The 17,211-nt window shown below is 42.8% G+C and overlaps 1 protein-coding gene across 1 annotated transcript in view; it reads right to left on the bottom strand.

Annotated features, from left to right (window-relative positions):
• atp1b2b (ATPase Na+/K+ transporting subunit beta 2b) overlaps positions 1–12,955 on the bottom strand; it is a 13,750-nt gene extending 795 nt beyond the window's left edge. The window contains exons 1-7 of the mRNA XM_080779795.1: positions 12,721–12,955; positions 4,321–4,449; positions 2,574–2,678; positions 2,152–2,357; positions 1,423–1,482; positions 201–296; positions 1–77 (exon numbers count right to left, since the gene is read on the bottom strand). The exon at positions 1–77 is cut by the window's left edge and continues 795 nt beyond it. Of these exons, the coding sequence (XP_080635921.1) occupies positions 1–77; positions 201–296; positions 1,423–1,482; positions 2,152–2,357; positions 2,574–2,678; positions 4,321–4,449; positions 12,721–12,814 (767 nt within the window). The 5' untranslated portion in view covers positions 12,815–12,955. The remainder of the gene's footprint in view (positions 78–200; positions 297–1,422; positions 1,483–2,151; positions 2,358–2,573; positions 2,679–4,320; positions 4,450–12,720) is intronic.
• Positions 12,956–17,211: the final 4,256 nt, after the last annotated feature.

Below are 17,211 nucleotides of genomic sequence, written 5' to 3'. Positions count from 1 at the left end.
TTGCACTCAATGTTAATATCTTCGTTGGTGGTGATGTTAAGGAACTTGACGGCAACCAAGGGCTGAGAGTAGTTCACCTGGGGGGGGGGGGGAACAATAAGAACTGTCTCAATGAATTGTATCTTTTGATACATTATCAATGTGGTGTTACTGATTATGTTCATATTTTAATTTCAGTTGGATGAATAAACGTTCAGTACCTGAGCTTTCTTGCCATAGTAAGGGTAGTACATCAAGTTAAATGTGCCATTGGGTGGGAAGAACATCATCTCTCCAATCTTTTCAGTGTCTTCTTTCTGTGGGTGCAATTAAGGCAAATGTGTCAGTTAACTTATGGCCTTTACAATAGGCATTTAAAATAGTCATCATGAATCACACATAAGCTAAGAACCTAACAGTGGAATATCTATAGGCATATGATGAAACTATGCGTACTGTACGAGTGCTATACGGTATGTCTACATAAAATGCTAACTAGTTACATGAATTGAGCCTTTGCATACATACGCCTGTAAGGTCGGCAGGGTGCTACGGCTAGTGCTACGGGCTACGATGGAGTTGGGGTGGTTGAGGTGGGACTACGGCTGAAGATTGGGGGTGAGTCTGCAGTTCTGATTGCAATGGGAAGTGCATTCCATAGTTTCGGAGCCAGAAGAGGGAGAAGCGTTTGGGACGTGTGGAGCTGCATTTTTAGTGAAGGTACTTCCAGCCCAGCGTTGGCTGATCTGAGCGTGCGGGAGGGTTCGTAGCGTTCAATCAGACTTGCAAGATATGGGAGTGCCATACCTTTGGGGGTAGCCTTAAATGCCTCTCAGCAATGGGAGGCTTTCATAGGAGTGGAGGTGGGAATCAGAATTTTGTTAAAAATCTGGAATGGATTACAATGTCACACACTTCACATAAGTATGCCGATAATCTACTTCCAAGTCTTTCTATGTTCTATTTTTTAAAACATAGAAAGAACACACATTCTATTTTTTTGTCTATACACACAAAACCCTGTGGTGCATTGAGCCTATAATTTATATTTCGTCCTACCTGATGCGTTGCCATTTCTTAGTTAAAATGGTCTGTTTTCTGCGACAGACACTGTTAGTATGACGAAGTATAAACCGGGTTGTTGGAAAACTACAATGTACAGTACAGTGCTGCTATACTGCATCTCACAACATATAATTGCACAGGGCCACAACATATAATTGCACAGGGCTAGTGTATACCATCCCGTTCTTACCCAATCTTTGCCTTCTTTGTATCTCTGAGTGAGAATACACAGTGATGTTAAAAGATAAGGTAGCATATGCCAGACAGATCACTAAGTCGTGAACCAAATGATACATTTGACCAAATAATGTCGACGTATTGTCCTTAAGTATAGTACTGTCTGCGATCACAAATGAGAGTGAAAAAACAAATGGTCACCTTTGCCCCGCAGGTGACAAATGGAGCCTGTCCATCCCTCCCTGGCAGCATGCCAATCACCTAGTGGGAAAGACAGACAATGCATAATAACATAATATGCTAAAATTAACATTTTAGCGACATGTATAAGCGGTCGCCCCTCCAACGTCCGGCTTTCTCTCGTGACGTCGCGTGGCAGCCGCCAGCAAGGTCTATGGACTTTTAACAGTGGGCACCCCTCACTTCACACGACTATGATTTATTTTTTTAACCATCCCCAGAATAGGGATGCTATAGGGTGCATGTGGTGAAAGGACCACTTCACCACTTTTCAACCTTTCTTCATATAATAGGTCCTCACTAATAATCATGATAAAATGGCACGATTTTTCTCTACTCAGTCTGTGTCTCATAGGAGGGCTGTGGGCAGATTAGAAACCGTCTTCCAGTGACATCATCATTAGGCAGATTATTCTTTAAACAAGATTATTTCACAAAAATGTTTAGATTTTCATTATCGCGAGAACGATGGCTTCCATTTTCGCATTGCAACTTTTCAGGACCAGAAAGCCTGCAGTTTTTATTAGCTTGTATCCCCCATCGATGATGTCACTGGACTCATTCATTGCTGTCACTAGTGTGATTCATTGTTTATCCCAGATTCCCCCCCCCCCCCAAAAAAATGGATATCTCAGTAAATCCAAGTCTCCATAGCAACACCATCCCCCTTTGCCCTGCTTCGCGCCATACCCGATTCAGCTTGATGATGATGCACGGTTTGCCTTCTTGGAATCCATAGTAACGATCTTCGAGTCCAGAGCACCAGTCCAGGATGGTGCGGTTGAACTGACAGGAGCGCTTTGGGTTGTTCTTCACATCGCCGCTGTCGTCCTGCTTGAAGTACTGGTCCGGTACGCACTCATCGCTCCTCTCCATCTGGACCGAGTTGTTGTAATCTGCAAAGGAAGAGGGTATATAATATAGGCGTGATTCAATGAAACTATAATGTTCAATCATCAAGCCCCACCTAATTCAATTAAGAATCTTGGCTATAACTCAAAGCAGTATACACCATTTGAAGTGAAGCTCATCTGGAAAAAAGCCAGAGAAGGTGGAAGAGAGAGAGAGAGAGAGAGAGAGAGAGAGAGAGAGAGAGAGAGAGAGAGACTCACCAGCAAGGAACCTGTCCAGGGCTGTAGTGTGCATGTCCCAGCTCTCAGTTCTGTGGATGTTGTAGACAATCTCAAGGGTTTCAGGTTTGGGCCTGATCATGAGACCTGCAGTGCAGAGAGAAGTGTGGGTGGAAGCAAACACAACCAGGTTTTATGACTGTTGATTGATTATGGTGATCTGTATGCCCAATAAATAGCACTCAACATAATAGCAGATGCAGATATATAATATGAATAGCAAGCTGGGGGGTGGGGGTAGGGAACTGTGATGGACATTGTGAATCCGTTTGTTTAACTGTATGTAATGTGTTTTATTTTCGTTTTTCGTTTTGTCATTATTTATTTATATTTGTTTTGTATTATATTATTGTCAAATCATTTCGTGGTAAGATTTTGTTTGTATTTGTGCTGCCAGGGGGATGTGTGTGGGGGGGGGGATATATGTCAATTGTTGAAAATACTTATGTGTACTGTAAAGAAAATTAATAAACATATGTTAAAAAAAAAATATATATATATATATATATATATATATATATATAGCAGATGATTATAATAAGCAAAAGCCCCGCATGGTGATTATCATTAAAGGACAACCATGGTGGCCAATGGGCAAGTGGCATTCCAACATGTTCAGCAAAAACATGCCATGAGAATGCCATGGATATAGTTAACTTAATAAAGCTGTGCTATTGTCATTTGGTGGAATCTGTATATGGTGGATTGTGTTAACGCCAGGGTGACGGCCATATATGGAGCGTGTCTTAAGTGCACATAGGGTTTGATGTGGTCAGATCAACATTATGGAATGTCAGAACAGGTCAGCTCCATATATGGAGATCTAAGGGTGGGCAGCGGGGGAAGTGTGTTGAGTGAGTGTGCAGGGTTTGATGAGGGGGGCCGGTGGGCCTGAATTTTCAGGCCTGTTGAGAACTCAACATAATGGAATGTCAGAACAGCTGGTCAGCCCCATATATGGAGGTCTAAGGGTTTGAGGTCAGATGTATAGAGTTGCTGGCCCGGCTCCATATATATCCAGATCTATAGGTGATGATCCAGTTTTCTCTTTGTATGGATATCCAGGGTTTGATGAGGTCAGTGTCGTGGTCTTCATATATGGAGACGGCCATATATGGAGCGTGTCACAAGGCGTGATGGACTGGACTGATAGCCATATATGGTGGTGTGACGTGTGACGTGTCACGAGGCGCAATGGACTGACAATACATGGAGGCGTGACCTGACCGACAGACAGGTCTTTCAGGTTTCATAGTAATCTGTGACCTACAACCGCAACAATATATAATTTATACAATTGGGGGGGTGGGTTCTATATTGGGTCTCCCTGCTCTTTTATTGATATTTAGGTCCTGTGTGTGTATGGTTTATCACAACAGGTTGACAAGTGGTACGAACTGAAGTTGAAAATGTAATTTCTCCCCTGAGAAAGCAGGCAGGTGCTATTAGCTCAGTGTGGTTAAAATGTCAGCACTTGCAAGAGACCCGGGTTTGAAATGAATCCGGAAAGTCACAGAGGTATAACTTTAACAACTTTAAACCATATAAACTCTATTGATCCCCCGCAGGGGTCTATTGTTGCCCTATACTTTTTTCCCCTCTACACCGAAAATAGCTGCAGATGTTTGCCTATCGTAAAATGCATACACACAATAGGGACGCCATGGGGTAATGTGGTTTATAATGTATATACACAGTGGCTTGTACTGTAGATAGCTATATACTGCACCTGGAGTGGAGAGCCTGTCTTGCCAAGTCGGTTTGTGTTCATCCAAGGTTTGCAGCATAACGTACATGGTGAGGGCAAACATGCCCGCCAGGAAGATGTAGAATACTAAGTAGAAGAGCAGGATGAGACCTGTTGGGGGAAAACAGAGAAGGATGTCGTCAACCGCTTGCATCGACCAATGGAGAAACATCACAGAAGTATACACTGTATAAGAAATATACATTCTTTCCATTTTCATCACAGAGCATAAAAGAGTTCAATAAAAATGTAATTCAACCATCATTTTTAAAGGCCAACACGAAGAGCGAGACTGAGAGAGAGAGAGAGAGAGAGAGAGAGAGAGAGAGAGAGAGAGAGATGGACGTAATAAATCAGCAAACGTATGAAGGAGATCAGTTAATCGCATACAATGTGCATTTATAAACCTATAGTTTAAATTTAGTCTCTTCTTTCCATCAGCACCTTCCCCGTGCATTCCCACTCGTCATGAACCACTTGCCCTATGTGCACGGCCTCCCACGCGTTCTGGCACGCACGCACTCACACACACACACTCCACAACCAGCACTGCAGTATAACATGCTTTAATAAACACTCCCAGCAGTGCCCAGCAGCTCCGCCATTATCGGAAACAGTATGAACACATATAAGCCAACGAATTGGTCTTCGTCCAATTTAATTATCAAATTGCACTGATGACGGAAAGGACGGTCGGCAGAGTGGGAGGAAGGACGACAGACGGCGTCAGAATGGGAGGGTGAATGAATGGAGACCTCCTGGGGGATTAGGGCAGAGGGTTCAGGGGAATTACGTATATTAGCAGTGTAAGCACCAGGGGCGTGCACACATAGCTATCAAAGGGGGCTTCAGCCCCTGCCCTTTTTTATTTTACCCGTCTGTAAAACAACTGCCCTCTCCGGACCACGAATGCAGCATTTCCTATACACGGTGAAAGAAAAGCCAAATGCCACTCCTCTGGTTTCCTTTCCATGCCAATGCCGGAAGGCATGCATTCAGGAGAACCGTTTTTTTTTTTCCCTGAACTAATTTGTTTCCAAATCCATGTCGCACACCGCATCTCTCAGTAGATATTGAGTGCAGGGTTGTGAACCCTGAAAATAGCTGATCTACAAGCTCTCAACGTGTCGCAGCGCAATGTGTTGTGAGCTTGTAGATCTGCTATTTTCGCTATTTTGGGCCGACAGCCCCCTGCCTCTCTAATTATCACTCTCTGCTGCACGTGCCAGGTAAGCACCGCAGTGCAGACATAGTAACAGACACAGTATAACAGACATAGTAACAGACACAGCACAGTTCTATGGCATCCTGGCTGCACGAGGTGTCGCTTTAGCCTATATAACATGCAGGCGAATCGGAAATTACCGGCCGTGTGTACACTGTCTATTACCGTAAAGGCTCTCGTTCCCTAGTTGGAAGATGAAGTCATTTCAGCCATTGATTAATATACAATAGAATGCAATTACGTTTTTTTGTAACTTATTAAAATTGCCCTTTTTTTGAGGCGCGCTATCCCCTTCCCATTAGCTATAGCAAACAAATGAACATTCATTACTTATAGAAGACTTTCACAAAGACATCTCTCAACCATATTACAAAACCGCATGACATATTACGCCTCGCATCGTCTCATACTCAAGGAGCATGCAGTAACATGAAGACAATCATTTACTTGTATCATTTTGGTCAACAGATCACTTCCATCTTTGGTTCAATTCAGGGCAATGCTTTCCAGCATCTCTGCTCAGGATTGTGTAACTGCTTTATTTAATTATTAGATTTTCGGTTTATCTGTTTTATAGTTCTCGGGTGTTTTCCGTCTTTCCGATCCGTGTACTGTTCTTATTCTGTATGACATACTGTACAGCGACGTCAAAATAAGAACAGTATACATTCGCATACAGCGTGATGACTGACGTGTGAATGTCATTTCTGTTTGTTATTATTGTATCTCTGCTTAGGGTTCTTTCCGATTGGATTGGGTGATCGGAAATTGGGGCCGATCACGTCATTTACAACTGATCGGAATCGGATCGGGAGCCCAAAAACGTGATCGGGACATCCCTAGTATCAACATTGTATCCATATTAGACTGGAAATGGTCTGTGATCACATACATGTCAATAACAACCATGGGTGACATTTTAAACAGTCCACGCTTTTGTCCCATGGTTAAGGCAGATGACTCACCACCAGACGACCCTCGCCATGTGGAAGGGTGGTCGTGAGTCTCTGTGAGATATACGTAGTGTCACCAAAAAAATAGAACACTGCATGAATGCTCTCTATGTGGCATCAGGACCATGGCTTGTGCCTTATAGCTCTTGTCCACAGCGCCCATGGCGTCTCACTAAAAAACACATTCCATGGCCTGAGGCCAACAGTCCTGTGGTCAGTTAAGGTTAAACAGTGTCCTCCAGACAGTGAGGTAAAGTTATTATAGCCAGTCTACACACAGCTCTTCAAATATACAGGTCTAATAATGCATGTGAGTAATCATATAGCTTCTCCATATGTGGGCATAAAACCATAACAATACCCGTTGTGCTCGTTGTACCCGTTGTCAGAGTACTTAGAGTAGTAGCCTACACATTATAGCATACTGTAGTGCTTGATAGATAGACTAGTATGCAATCTTTGATCTCGTCGCAAAGCAGGTGCCTATAGTTCCAAACATTGGAACTATCCCATTGAGATAGAACGAGCACTTCCGCATTCTGTAGTTACAATGGGAGTCGACGCTAGTGTCGCCACTCTCTTACTATTCCACTAAGGTCTGGGGTTGCCATGGCAATCAATTGGCGGAGGCAGAGGCTGGGAATTCTACCGGTGTGGGGACTTAGGCTCATTAGGTCCACTGGCAGAGCCTGGCCAGAGCCTTTTGTGGCGGTTCCGGACAACCGTGTATCCGACAGACTCAAGGCCGGGCACTGCTCTCCCTGTGGTGGTGTGGAACGCGTTTGTCAAATTCAAAGTCGGTGGGCAGAAGGGTTCTCGAGTTACGTGGATTACAGACAAACACACGTACACACACAGAGAGACGTGGTGCATTTATTGTACAATGTTTTGACCGCAGAGCATTCGTTAACGTTGTAATGTCATGAGAGGCAGTGCAGAATCAAACAGGCAAAATCCAAGATACAATGAAATTAGGTTTATTTTCCCACAGGTTCATAACTCAGATAGGCCAACATGAGGCAATTTGCCAAGGCAATGAAAAACAACCCAAAGGAAGAATAATGTTCTTAAATTAAAATACTGTCCAAACAGAAAAGTTAAAAGAATGTCCACACTGTTACTTAACACTTAACAGAGTCCTTTTCCCAGTCCTTTCCCATCCTCGGGTCCAGCCCTTTGTCTCTCTCATGTCCTTTTTGTTTGCTATGCATGTAGTCTCTCTGCAGCTCTGCCTCAATTAGGTGCCTCACACACCTACACCTGTGTGTGTGTGCTGAGGCACCCTGGGAGTTGTTGTTCCAGTAGCTATTTTGTGTATGGGAATATAGTACCCATTTACCACCTGTCCCCCTCGGGATGCCACAACGTATATATGAGAAAATGTAGTGTGCAATGCCAACAAAATGACATTTTATCGTATAAAAGAAATTTCCCTCCACCATGAGCTCAATGCAGGAGAGCAGCACAGTGGTCTATATAGGCCTGGAGCTCTGCTGGGGCCCCCAACATAGAGCCTTATATAGCTTCACAGGGAGGCCTCCAACGAGGAACTCACACAACTGAACACTGTACACTGTACAGTATGTGGACCGTGGTGACATTGATCAATTCTTGATTAAAAAAAAAGCTTCTAATATATTATTTAGGCCCCAAAATCTAAAAAACTCACACTCTTAAGGCAACCGGCCCGGTTCCACGCGCTGCACAAGGTGCCCTTTTTTTTCACTTGAGCACCTGCCCCTCTAAATGTCTGTGCACGCCACTGCCTCCAACTATCTTTGCCACGAAGAACCAACCATCAGCGTGTGTGTGTGCGTGCGTGCGTGCGTGCGTGCGTGCGTGCGTGCGTGCGCGTGCGCGTGCGTGCGCGTGTGTGTGTGCATGTGTACATGTGCATGTGTTCCCGGTCTGCATGCTCTTAACAGTATAGAGTACCGTAAGTATGTAAATCAAATACCACCTACAGTAATGTAAAGCTGGCGCCAGCAAACGTCTCGTCCATCTAACAAATAATGAAATACAACCTGATGAGTCAGCCAACATAATACTGTATAGGCCAGTGCATGGTTCCCAAACTTTTTCATGTCAAGGACCCCCCAAATTGACACTAATTAGCTCGCAGACCCCCCATTTGAAAAGACATGCTAGGCAGTGGGCACCCCCCATGAGAGAAGATTATTTTTACGGCTCTAGCAGTGATTCTCAACCTTTTTAATGTCAAGGACCCCCAGTTTGACATGCACTATAGGCTACAGACCCCCATATAATGACATTTCTATCTCTGGGGACCCCCGATTTATATTGTAAAATCTATGTTGATTAAACTCTGAGAGTGTACAAATGGAACCAAATGGACCCGTCCATTTGGTTCCATTTGTCCACTCTCAGAGTTACAGACCCATAAGGGTCCATTTGGTTCCAGACTATCGTTTAGTTGTGGACCCCCTGGAACTCCCTCAAGGACCCCCTGGGGGGTCCCCGGACCTCACTTTGGGAACCACTGCCACTGCTGACTCCTGACATAGGCACCATGTATAGGAGACAAATGAGATACAATTAGATGGGACTGTGACACTGTGAAACTCAAAAATTCAACTATATTCTCGCAGTCTTGCAGGGAAGACTATAGCAAGGGCTCCATTTTCGTCACCGCTAAACGCCTTATCCCTAAACTTCTTTGCCCCCTTTTTTTTATTTTTTTTATTTTGAAAAACATTTTTGAATAGTTCAACTAGCCAATCTATACATTGACACGTTGTGAGCTTGTAGACTGGCCATTTTAACTATTCAAAAATGTTTAGCAAAATAGTAAAGAAAAAAAAGGCAAAGAAGTTTAGGGATAAGGGGTGTAAGCGGTGATGAAAATAAATATGCACACGTGCAGGGTCAAGAAGAGTACACACGGGGTGTCCAGTTCACAGGCTGATGATGGACATCTCGCTTTGATCTTCATTTTCCTCCCAGCACAAGTTGAACAAAAAAAAGAAAAAAACCCACACATGAAGGCTGGCCGGGAGGGCCCTTGCAGACTGGAGTCAGCATCCGGTTCTTTCATGCACAATAATGGTGGAGAAGGGCTCTTTTCTTCTCTCAGAACTGATTAGAACGTCAGGTCGCACATTTTGGCCTTGAATGGTTGCTGGAAAAAAAACGAGCTTTGAAACTGGAAATGAAGGGTATTGGATGAAAGGAATAGGCTCTTTGAATATTTATGCCGCTTTGCATGTGGGTGTGTGTATAATCTCATGAGAACATGAACATACTGTATACTGTTAAGTGTATTATCTTAGCTTCCCATTGTCTGCACGCTAAACTCATCTGTGGCTTTTAACTTTTGAATGTGAATTTAAGCTTAATTTGTACACTGTCACTTGCTGAAAATAACTGATTTACAGCAAGCACTGTGATGGTTGGAAACCAGACAAATCTGACACAGGAAAAAAAATCCCTGGGGAGATTATCTAGGTAGTGATTGGAAGCAAATGGACCCTTATGGGTCTGTAACTCTGAGAGTGTACAAATGGAACCAAATGGACCCTTATGGGTCTGTAACTCTGAGAGTGTACAAATGGAACCAAATGGACCCTTATGGGTCTGTAACTCTGAGAGTGTACAAATGGAACCAAATGGACCCTTATGGGTCTGTAACTCTGAGAGTGTACAAATGGAACCAAATGGACCCTTATGGGTCTGTAACTCTGAGAGTGGACAAATGGAACCAAATGGACCCTTATGGGTCTGTAACTCTGAGAGTGTAACCAAATAGACCCTTATGGGTCTGTAACTCTGAGAGTGGACAAATGGAACCAAATGGACCCTTATGGGTCTGTAACTCTGATTTTACAAAATAAATTGTGGGTCCCAGAGATATAAATGCCATTAAATGGGGGGTCTGTAGACTAATAATGGATGTCAAACTATAGGGGGTCCTTGAAATTAAACGGGTTGAGAATCTCTGCTAGGGCCGTAAAAATCCCTGGCATATGTTTTTAAATGGGCTATAATACAATAATGTCAATTTGGGGGGCCGTGACATGACAAAGTTTGGGAACGTGCATGTATTATGCCTCCCTCAAATGGAGGGAATCGTTATACGACTAGAGTATATACTACAGTATGCTTTGGTGGAGTCAGTCTGCATTATTTTTATAACCACTGCAAAGAATCCATATACCACTAAAGGCCCTGTACAAAATTAAAAAGGTATGCCTGTACATTTTGTACCAGGAATGAAATCGTATAGTAAGTATAGCCTTGTATAGCGTGAGGCAGCTTTGATGTACAAGTACACCCCTTGGACATGACGCTAGTATGTCGCAGGGACTTACCCCCCTAAATCCAACCCTTGATACTGAGTGCCAAGGCGACACAGTCTCAGGGCGGACACTCTAACCACAAGGGCCAAGGCCACTGACCAAGAATGACATGGCCTTTGACTACCTGTAAATAACACTGTACTGCTGTAGATGGCCTGGGCACACATATACGGCAGGTTTGTCCTTTGGGAGTGCAGGGGGAAGCCATAGGAAATGTTAAGTCGAAAGACCAAGGTCTCCACAGTGTGGCTTACTACAGAAATATCCCAATTAACAGGCCTTAGTTAGAGAGCACGGCTTAAAGAGGCCACTAGTCCTCAAAGCACCTATGGTCTGAGCTGGATTAAGCGATGCATTGTGGGAGGATTCTCCTGCATAGATACCGTAGATCCAGTCAATGGTTCTGATGCATGCACACACACAGTATATAGGCTATAGCCTATAACTGGAAGATTATTTGTCCTTTTGTGATGCAGGGACATGCAGGAGGATATACAGTATATCATGCAGGATGTCATTTTATATACCTAAATTCTTTCCAGTTATTGATTCAAAGGCCATGGAGAAAGAAAATGGTATAGTAAAATAGTAAATGCGGTTGTCATTAAAATCATGTTCACAAACACAGATAAAGTGGTTCCGGGAGGTTAGTGTAGTGCTACTGAATCGATACGTTCCCTGTCGGCCAATGAAGCCATTAGATTAGGATTAGAATCCCTCACTGATGTACTCACACTTGGGAGGGGTGGGGTGGGGTTTGGAGGAGGCGATACAAATAGAATTTGGCCCTCGGATTTAGCCAGATTAAAACGCTCCAATGTCATTTGAACGCCGCCATATGCGCTCAATCACTCCACGAACATTTGAAATGGATTCATCATGCAGCTATATAGGGGTGTGTGTGTGCGTGGTGGCAAGAAAGAAATGTTAATGTTACAATTAATTCGAAGAGTCTGGGCTCGCACTATATATTATGTTTCCAAACCTCTGCAAGATAAAGCCAAAATGACGAATGGAATGCAGTTGCGAACCCCTACATTGTGCGATCGATGGTTTAACGCCAACAAAATAATGGCTGCCTCCTCCCGTTTAAGTGATTAGCCTTTTCGCTCCTCACCAGAACCAGAACGCTAGATAAAGAGAAAAGAGATGAACAGTATAGGCTACAGCCTATTATAGCCTATTATAGGCTATAAAAGAGAGGACGTAAAAGCTATATAGTCCCATTTGAATATATAAAATGTAATATTTGGGCACTCCCGGTTAAAAATAAACAAGGCATATATAAGCCTCCACCCCCATATTAAGCGCATTGCGCAGAAAACCCATGCAGTGACATAAATTAATAAATAAAACACGGCAGGGTAGCCCAGGCCTACTATACATTTCGCCGGCAATCAGCACCAATGCCGCATTTAATGATCAGCACCGCTGTGCAGTGGACAGCGACCCGTGCAATAGCGTTCAACACTGAATTATATACGCACGCAGGAATTGCTTTAACACGCCAGACACCATCAGACACACATATGTTATATGTTTAGATTTCTGCTTAAATCTCCTCCTTAATGAAGCATATTTTTTTGTTCGGCATATATATGAGGCCGAGACGTTATATAGGGCCAGAGGAAGAGCCATATTTGCTGCATTGCTCTGTATTAACCATTATCTCTTATATTTGATGTCATATATAGGCTAATAACCCATTATATGGTGCTTCTGCTGCATTGCTGTAAAGGTAACCGTATAGAGGCTATCTACGGTATATAGTTTTTGCTGCATTGTTGTAGGATAATAATTATAGTAATACAATACAATAACAATAACAGGTTATAATAGTAATATTATTATTATATATTTCCACGGTATAGTTGTAAGGTAGACTTACCCCAGCTGGTCGCCGTCCTGCCCATAAATTCCCGCGTTCTGGGGTTCCATATAAATTCACCCCATCCACCACCTTTTTCTCCATCCTTTGCCATTTTGATTTGATGCTAAACTTGATATAATAATTATAGGACAAAGAAACACGATCGTTGCTCTGACAACTGAGCAATAATCAGATAAAATGTGTGTGTGTGTCTATATATATCTAGTCAAAATGAAGACACGCGCATGTAAATGGACGTTTCCGAAGAAAACGAAATAAAAGTCCAGCGATGTGGTGCCTACTACAGCCTATATCTAATAACAAAATGTAAAACAAATGGACGGAGCTATAGTGATCCTATACACTCGGTATACAGACCGGCACAGACCTAAATATCAGCCCTCCCCCCCAGCTCGTGTCTGCATGCCGCAGCGATTTGATGAGTGGTGCAGAAATCTAGTGATACTGCGGTAAAGCGGTCTCTCCCTCCCTCCCTCCGCCTCCCTCTCTCTCTTCAGTTCAGCATGCAGTCAGTCGCTCATCATCCCCCCTCCTCCCTCCTCCACTCACTCACTCAGTCAGTACTCACTCACCCCAGCCCCCCCCCCACCCCCCCCCCCCCGCTTCCGATACTGTCTCATCACCAAGAACGCAGAGTCCTTTTACTATAGCCAATCATCTGCTGCAGTGCATTGCATGCACACTCTTCAAAAAGCTCTCCATGTTGGGCCTGCTGCCATGCCTGCATGCCTATACAGATATCAATACTATAGGCTAGCTGAAGTATAGCCTAGTATAAGAAACAACGCAGCTAGGCCAATCACCCACTGTCACTTGCTATATATCGCTAGGTATAGACATTTTGCCATGGGCCAGGTGTCCAGCGACAATTACAAGTTCAAAATAAAAAAGTATCAGAAGAGATAACATGACTCCAGAATTACATAGCGCAATCTAATTATGCAGATTTGTTGTATATTCCAGGCATCATATACTTACAATGTCTTGAATAGAATAGAAGAATCATTAAGGTGAACTATATAGAACAGATGATTGCAAAGCTTTTTACTTTTTAAAATAATCGATGGCTTGGCTAAGTTTATCTCTGCATTGCGTGACTCAGTCAGACCACTGGTCTCCTCTTCAGCCAGCCAGTGTCTTGACAGTTCAGGGATTAGATTTAGGCTACAGTATAGGCTATGCAGTGATACTTTCATATATATATTTTTATTTTATTTTGTTCCTGCACTCATGGTACGGGTAATCCATGTAGTGCATGGTGTTTTTATTAAAATTAGTGACATTATTATTAAATCCATCGATTTGAAAGAGTATAGCCTTATATTATATTATATTCATATATTATATTATGTTTACAGTCACCGAAGAAGCACATTCTTCTAGAACTGAGTCAAGTCTTAGGAAATTAAAATCCAAAAATCCAAACACACGGTCTAAATGAATTGCTCTGGGCAAGTGCCTGGTAGGCCCTAAAGGTTCCACATTGTGCCACGCCAATGGGGAGGCTATAGGACGAAGTGGTGGCTATACATTTCATCCAGCCATAGATCAGGAATGTGAGTTGTAGGCCGTTTGACCAAAACAAGAGGATTTAAGTATAGTTAACAAGTCAGTCACATCACACACCACCACTCCTTTAACGCACTAACCTGCAGCAACCACCTAATAATAGCATGTACCATAATAGCTACACCAGCAGCAAATGGGGTGTGTGCATGCAGGTTGACTGCGTTACCCCAGCACTGAAGAGTGGAGATAGTGCCGCCAGGTGGAATGTGGCGAGATTGCAATCTGTGTTATATTGTATCTCTGGCCATCCATAATCACCAATGTGACTCAGTCTCAACCATAGACTGTAAAAAGGTCTCAACCCAGATATGTCTGACTCTCAACCATTGTTGGGCAACTTGGGCCAGCGCCCCCCATCCAATATCCAGGTCCCTTAGTTAACACCCCCACACCTATAGCCATAAGCTTTATTTTTATTCCGTATTGTGTTGCTTATATACTTGATCTAATTGATTTCAATATCATATTTGACATGAAACTGGACTGTTACAGTATGTTGTTATTATGTAATTCATTATTAGACTACGTTTTTTTTTTTTTTTTTTAAGCATGAGTATAATTGTATATGGATCAGGCCCCTCTCACAGCGCTGAATGACAGGGCTCTCATGGCCCTGACACAGCCCTGTCACAGCCCTATGGATGTCAGGCCATGTCACAACCCTGTCACAGGGATGTCAGGCCCTGTCACAGGCCATGTCAGGACTCTATCATGTCAACATATTGGTCAATGTCATGTCATGTATGATGTCAGTTATGGTCAGAATCATGGTCAGTATCATGGTCAGAATCATGGTCAGTATGATGGTCATAAGTATATGTCAGTATCATGGTCACAAGTATATGTCAGTATCATGCAAGCATGTCAGTATCATGATATAATCATGGCCATTATCACGTCAGTATCATGTTACCATGGCAACAGTGTCTTCAGCAGCCTGTCCATATATGCTTCCACCACGTGTACAAACCCCATTCAACACTTACTGTACAGATCTAGACAATCATCATCCCAATAAACACCACACACAATTCAGAAACCACGCCTCATTTGAAAATGTGCACTTGAATAATAATATTAAAGTAGAACTGCACTCTGTCGAGTGCCTACTTGCTGTTGCTGTTGTTACTAGTGCGCAAGCAGAGCGCGCAAGTACTGTCGACCACTACAAACTGTCAAATCTCAGCTTCTCTGTGAAGGAACGTTTGAAATGTTGAATTATTAGGTTTAGCTATTTGCTACCTACCTACTTTATGCATGTAAAAAAGTAGTATTATGAAGTATGGTACAAGTTTCTATCTATAAAAGAAATACAGTTTTATCGATTTAGAATTATTCTGGATCCCTTTTTAGTTTCTCAAAGAAAAATAAATCATCGATATCCGATAAAAAAAAAGGTATATAAACTGAAATAAAATATGTTATCACGTATACCAGTGATACTCATCCCGCGGGCCACATCAGGCCATTATGACTGGCCGACCAATGAAAATCTAAAAAAAAGAAGAAAAAAAAATCTGTAAAATGAAATAAAAATAAATAAATCTGAATGAAGTTATCTTTAATTACATTATTATAAGTAATACTATTAGAGTTTTACTATTACTCGAACGAAAATAAAAGCTTGGGGGGGGGGGGGGGATGCAATGCAAATGAAAGACATATACTGTGTATCCCTATTCCCTGACATAATTTTATAGCTAAACGGACAGAATTCTATTTTATTTGAATGATGAAACCCAGCTGCCATTAATAGTTGGAAATGGAAATGGAAATTGCGGAAATTGCGGAAATGGAAATTGCGGAAATTGCGGAAATTGTAATTGCGGAAATTGCGGAAATGGTGGAAATGGAAATTGCGAAAATTGCGGAAATTGCGGAAATGCGGAAATGGAAATTGCGGAAATTGCGGAAATGGTAATTGTGGAAATGGTGGAAATGGCAATTGCGGAAATTGCGGAAATGGAAATTGAGGAAATTGCAGAAATGGAAATTGCGGAAATGGTAATTGCGGACAGCCAGACAGACAGCTACTCATGGACAATTGGACAGGCAGGAAGGCAGACAGCTACTCATAGACAGGCAGACAGACAGCTACTCATGGACAATTAGGCAGGCAGACAGACAGCTACTCATGGACAATTAGGCAGGCAGACAGCTACTCAGACAGGCAGACAGACAGCTACTCATGGACAATTGGACAGGCAGGCAGGCAGACAGACAGCTACTCATAGACAGGCAGGCAGACAGCTACTCATAGACAGGCAGACAGTAAGACAGCTACTCATTGACAGACAGACAAATAACTACTCATGGACAGACAGACAGACAGACAGACAGACAGACAGGCAGGCAGGCAGGCAAAGAGCTACTCATGTTATGTTATTATGTTATTATAACAGCTACTCATGTTATGTGCAATAATTTGTGCAGTTATGGAAACAGCTCTTTGTGTTTATGCAAGAAAATGTAACACATTTATTTATTTACATATTGTGTGCATGCACATCGTACTTTGATACATTTTGCGAAAATAAAGCAATTGAAAGAGAGAAGTTATCAAGTATCATTAATGTCGTAATTTTATCTACTGGCCCCTGGCCCCTTGCCATTTTTGTAATGTGGCCCACAGGTAAATCTATTTGAGTATCCCTGCATTACGTCATTTGCAGAGACGGTGCATACGCATCGAATATCGCCCTGGGCGAAACTAGTACTTGCGCGCTCTGCTTGCGCAAGTAATTAGTGCCCACCTAAGAGGACCCTCAGCACCCTCTCCCTTTAAATAAAAAATATGGCTTCCAGTGATCCCCCAACTTCTCTTTACACCCCCTGGGGGTATAGTACAGCCCCCGTTGAGAAACACCAAGGCAGACTGATAGGCATTGTTGCATTTCAACCAAAGATGCTGTGAAATGA

This window comes from Protomyctophum bolini, assembly GCF_963924005.1.
Source record: "Protomyctophum bolini genome assembly, chromosome: 13".
NCBI classification, from domain to species: Eukaryota; Metazoa; Chordata; class Actinopteri; order Myctophiformes; family Myctophidae; genus Protomyctophum; species Protomyctophum bolini.
The sequence above is the reverse complement of the archived record's forward strand: the minus strand, read 5'-3'. Positions and strand labels throughout refer to the sequence as shown.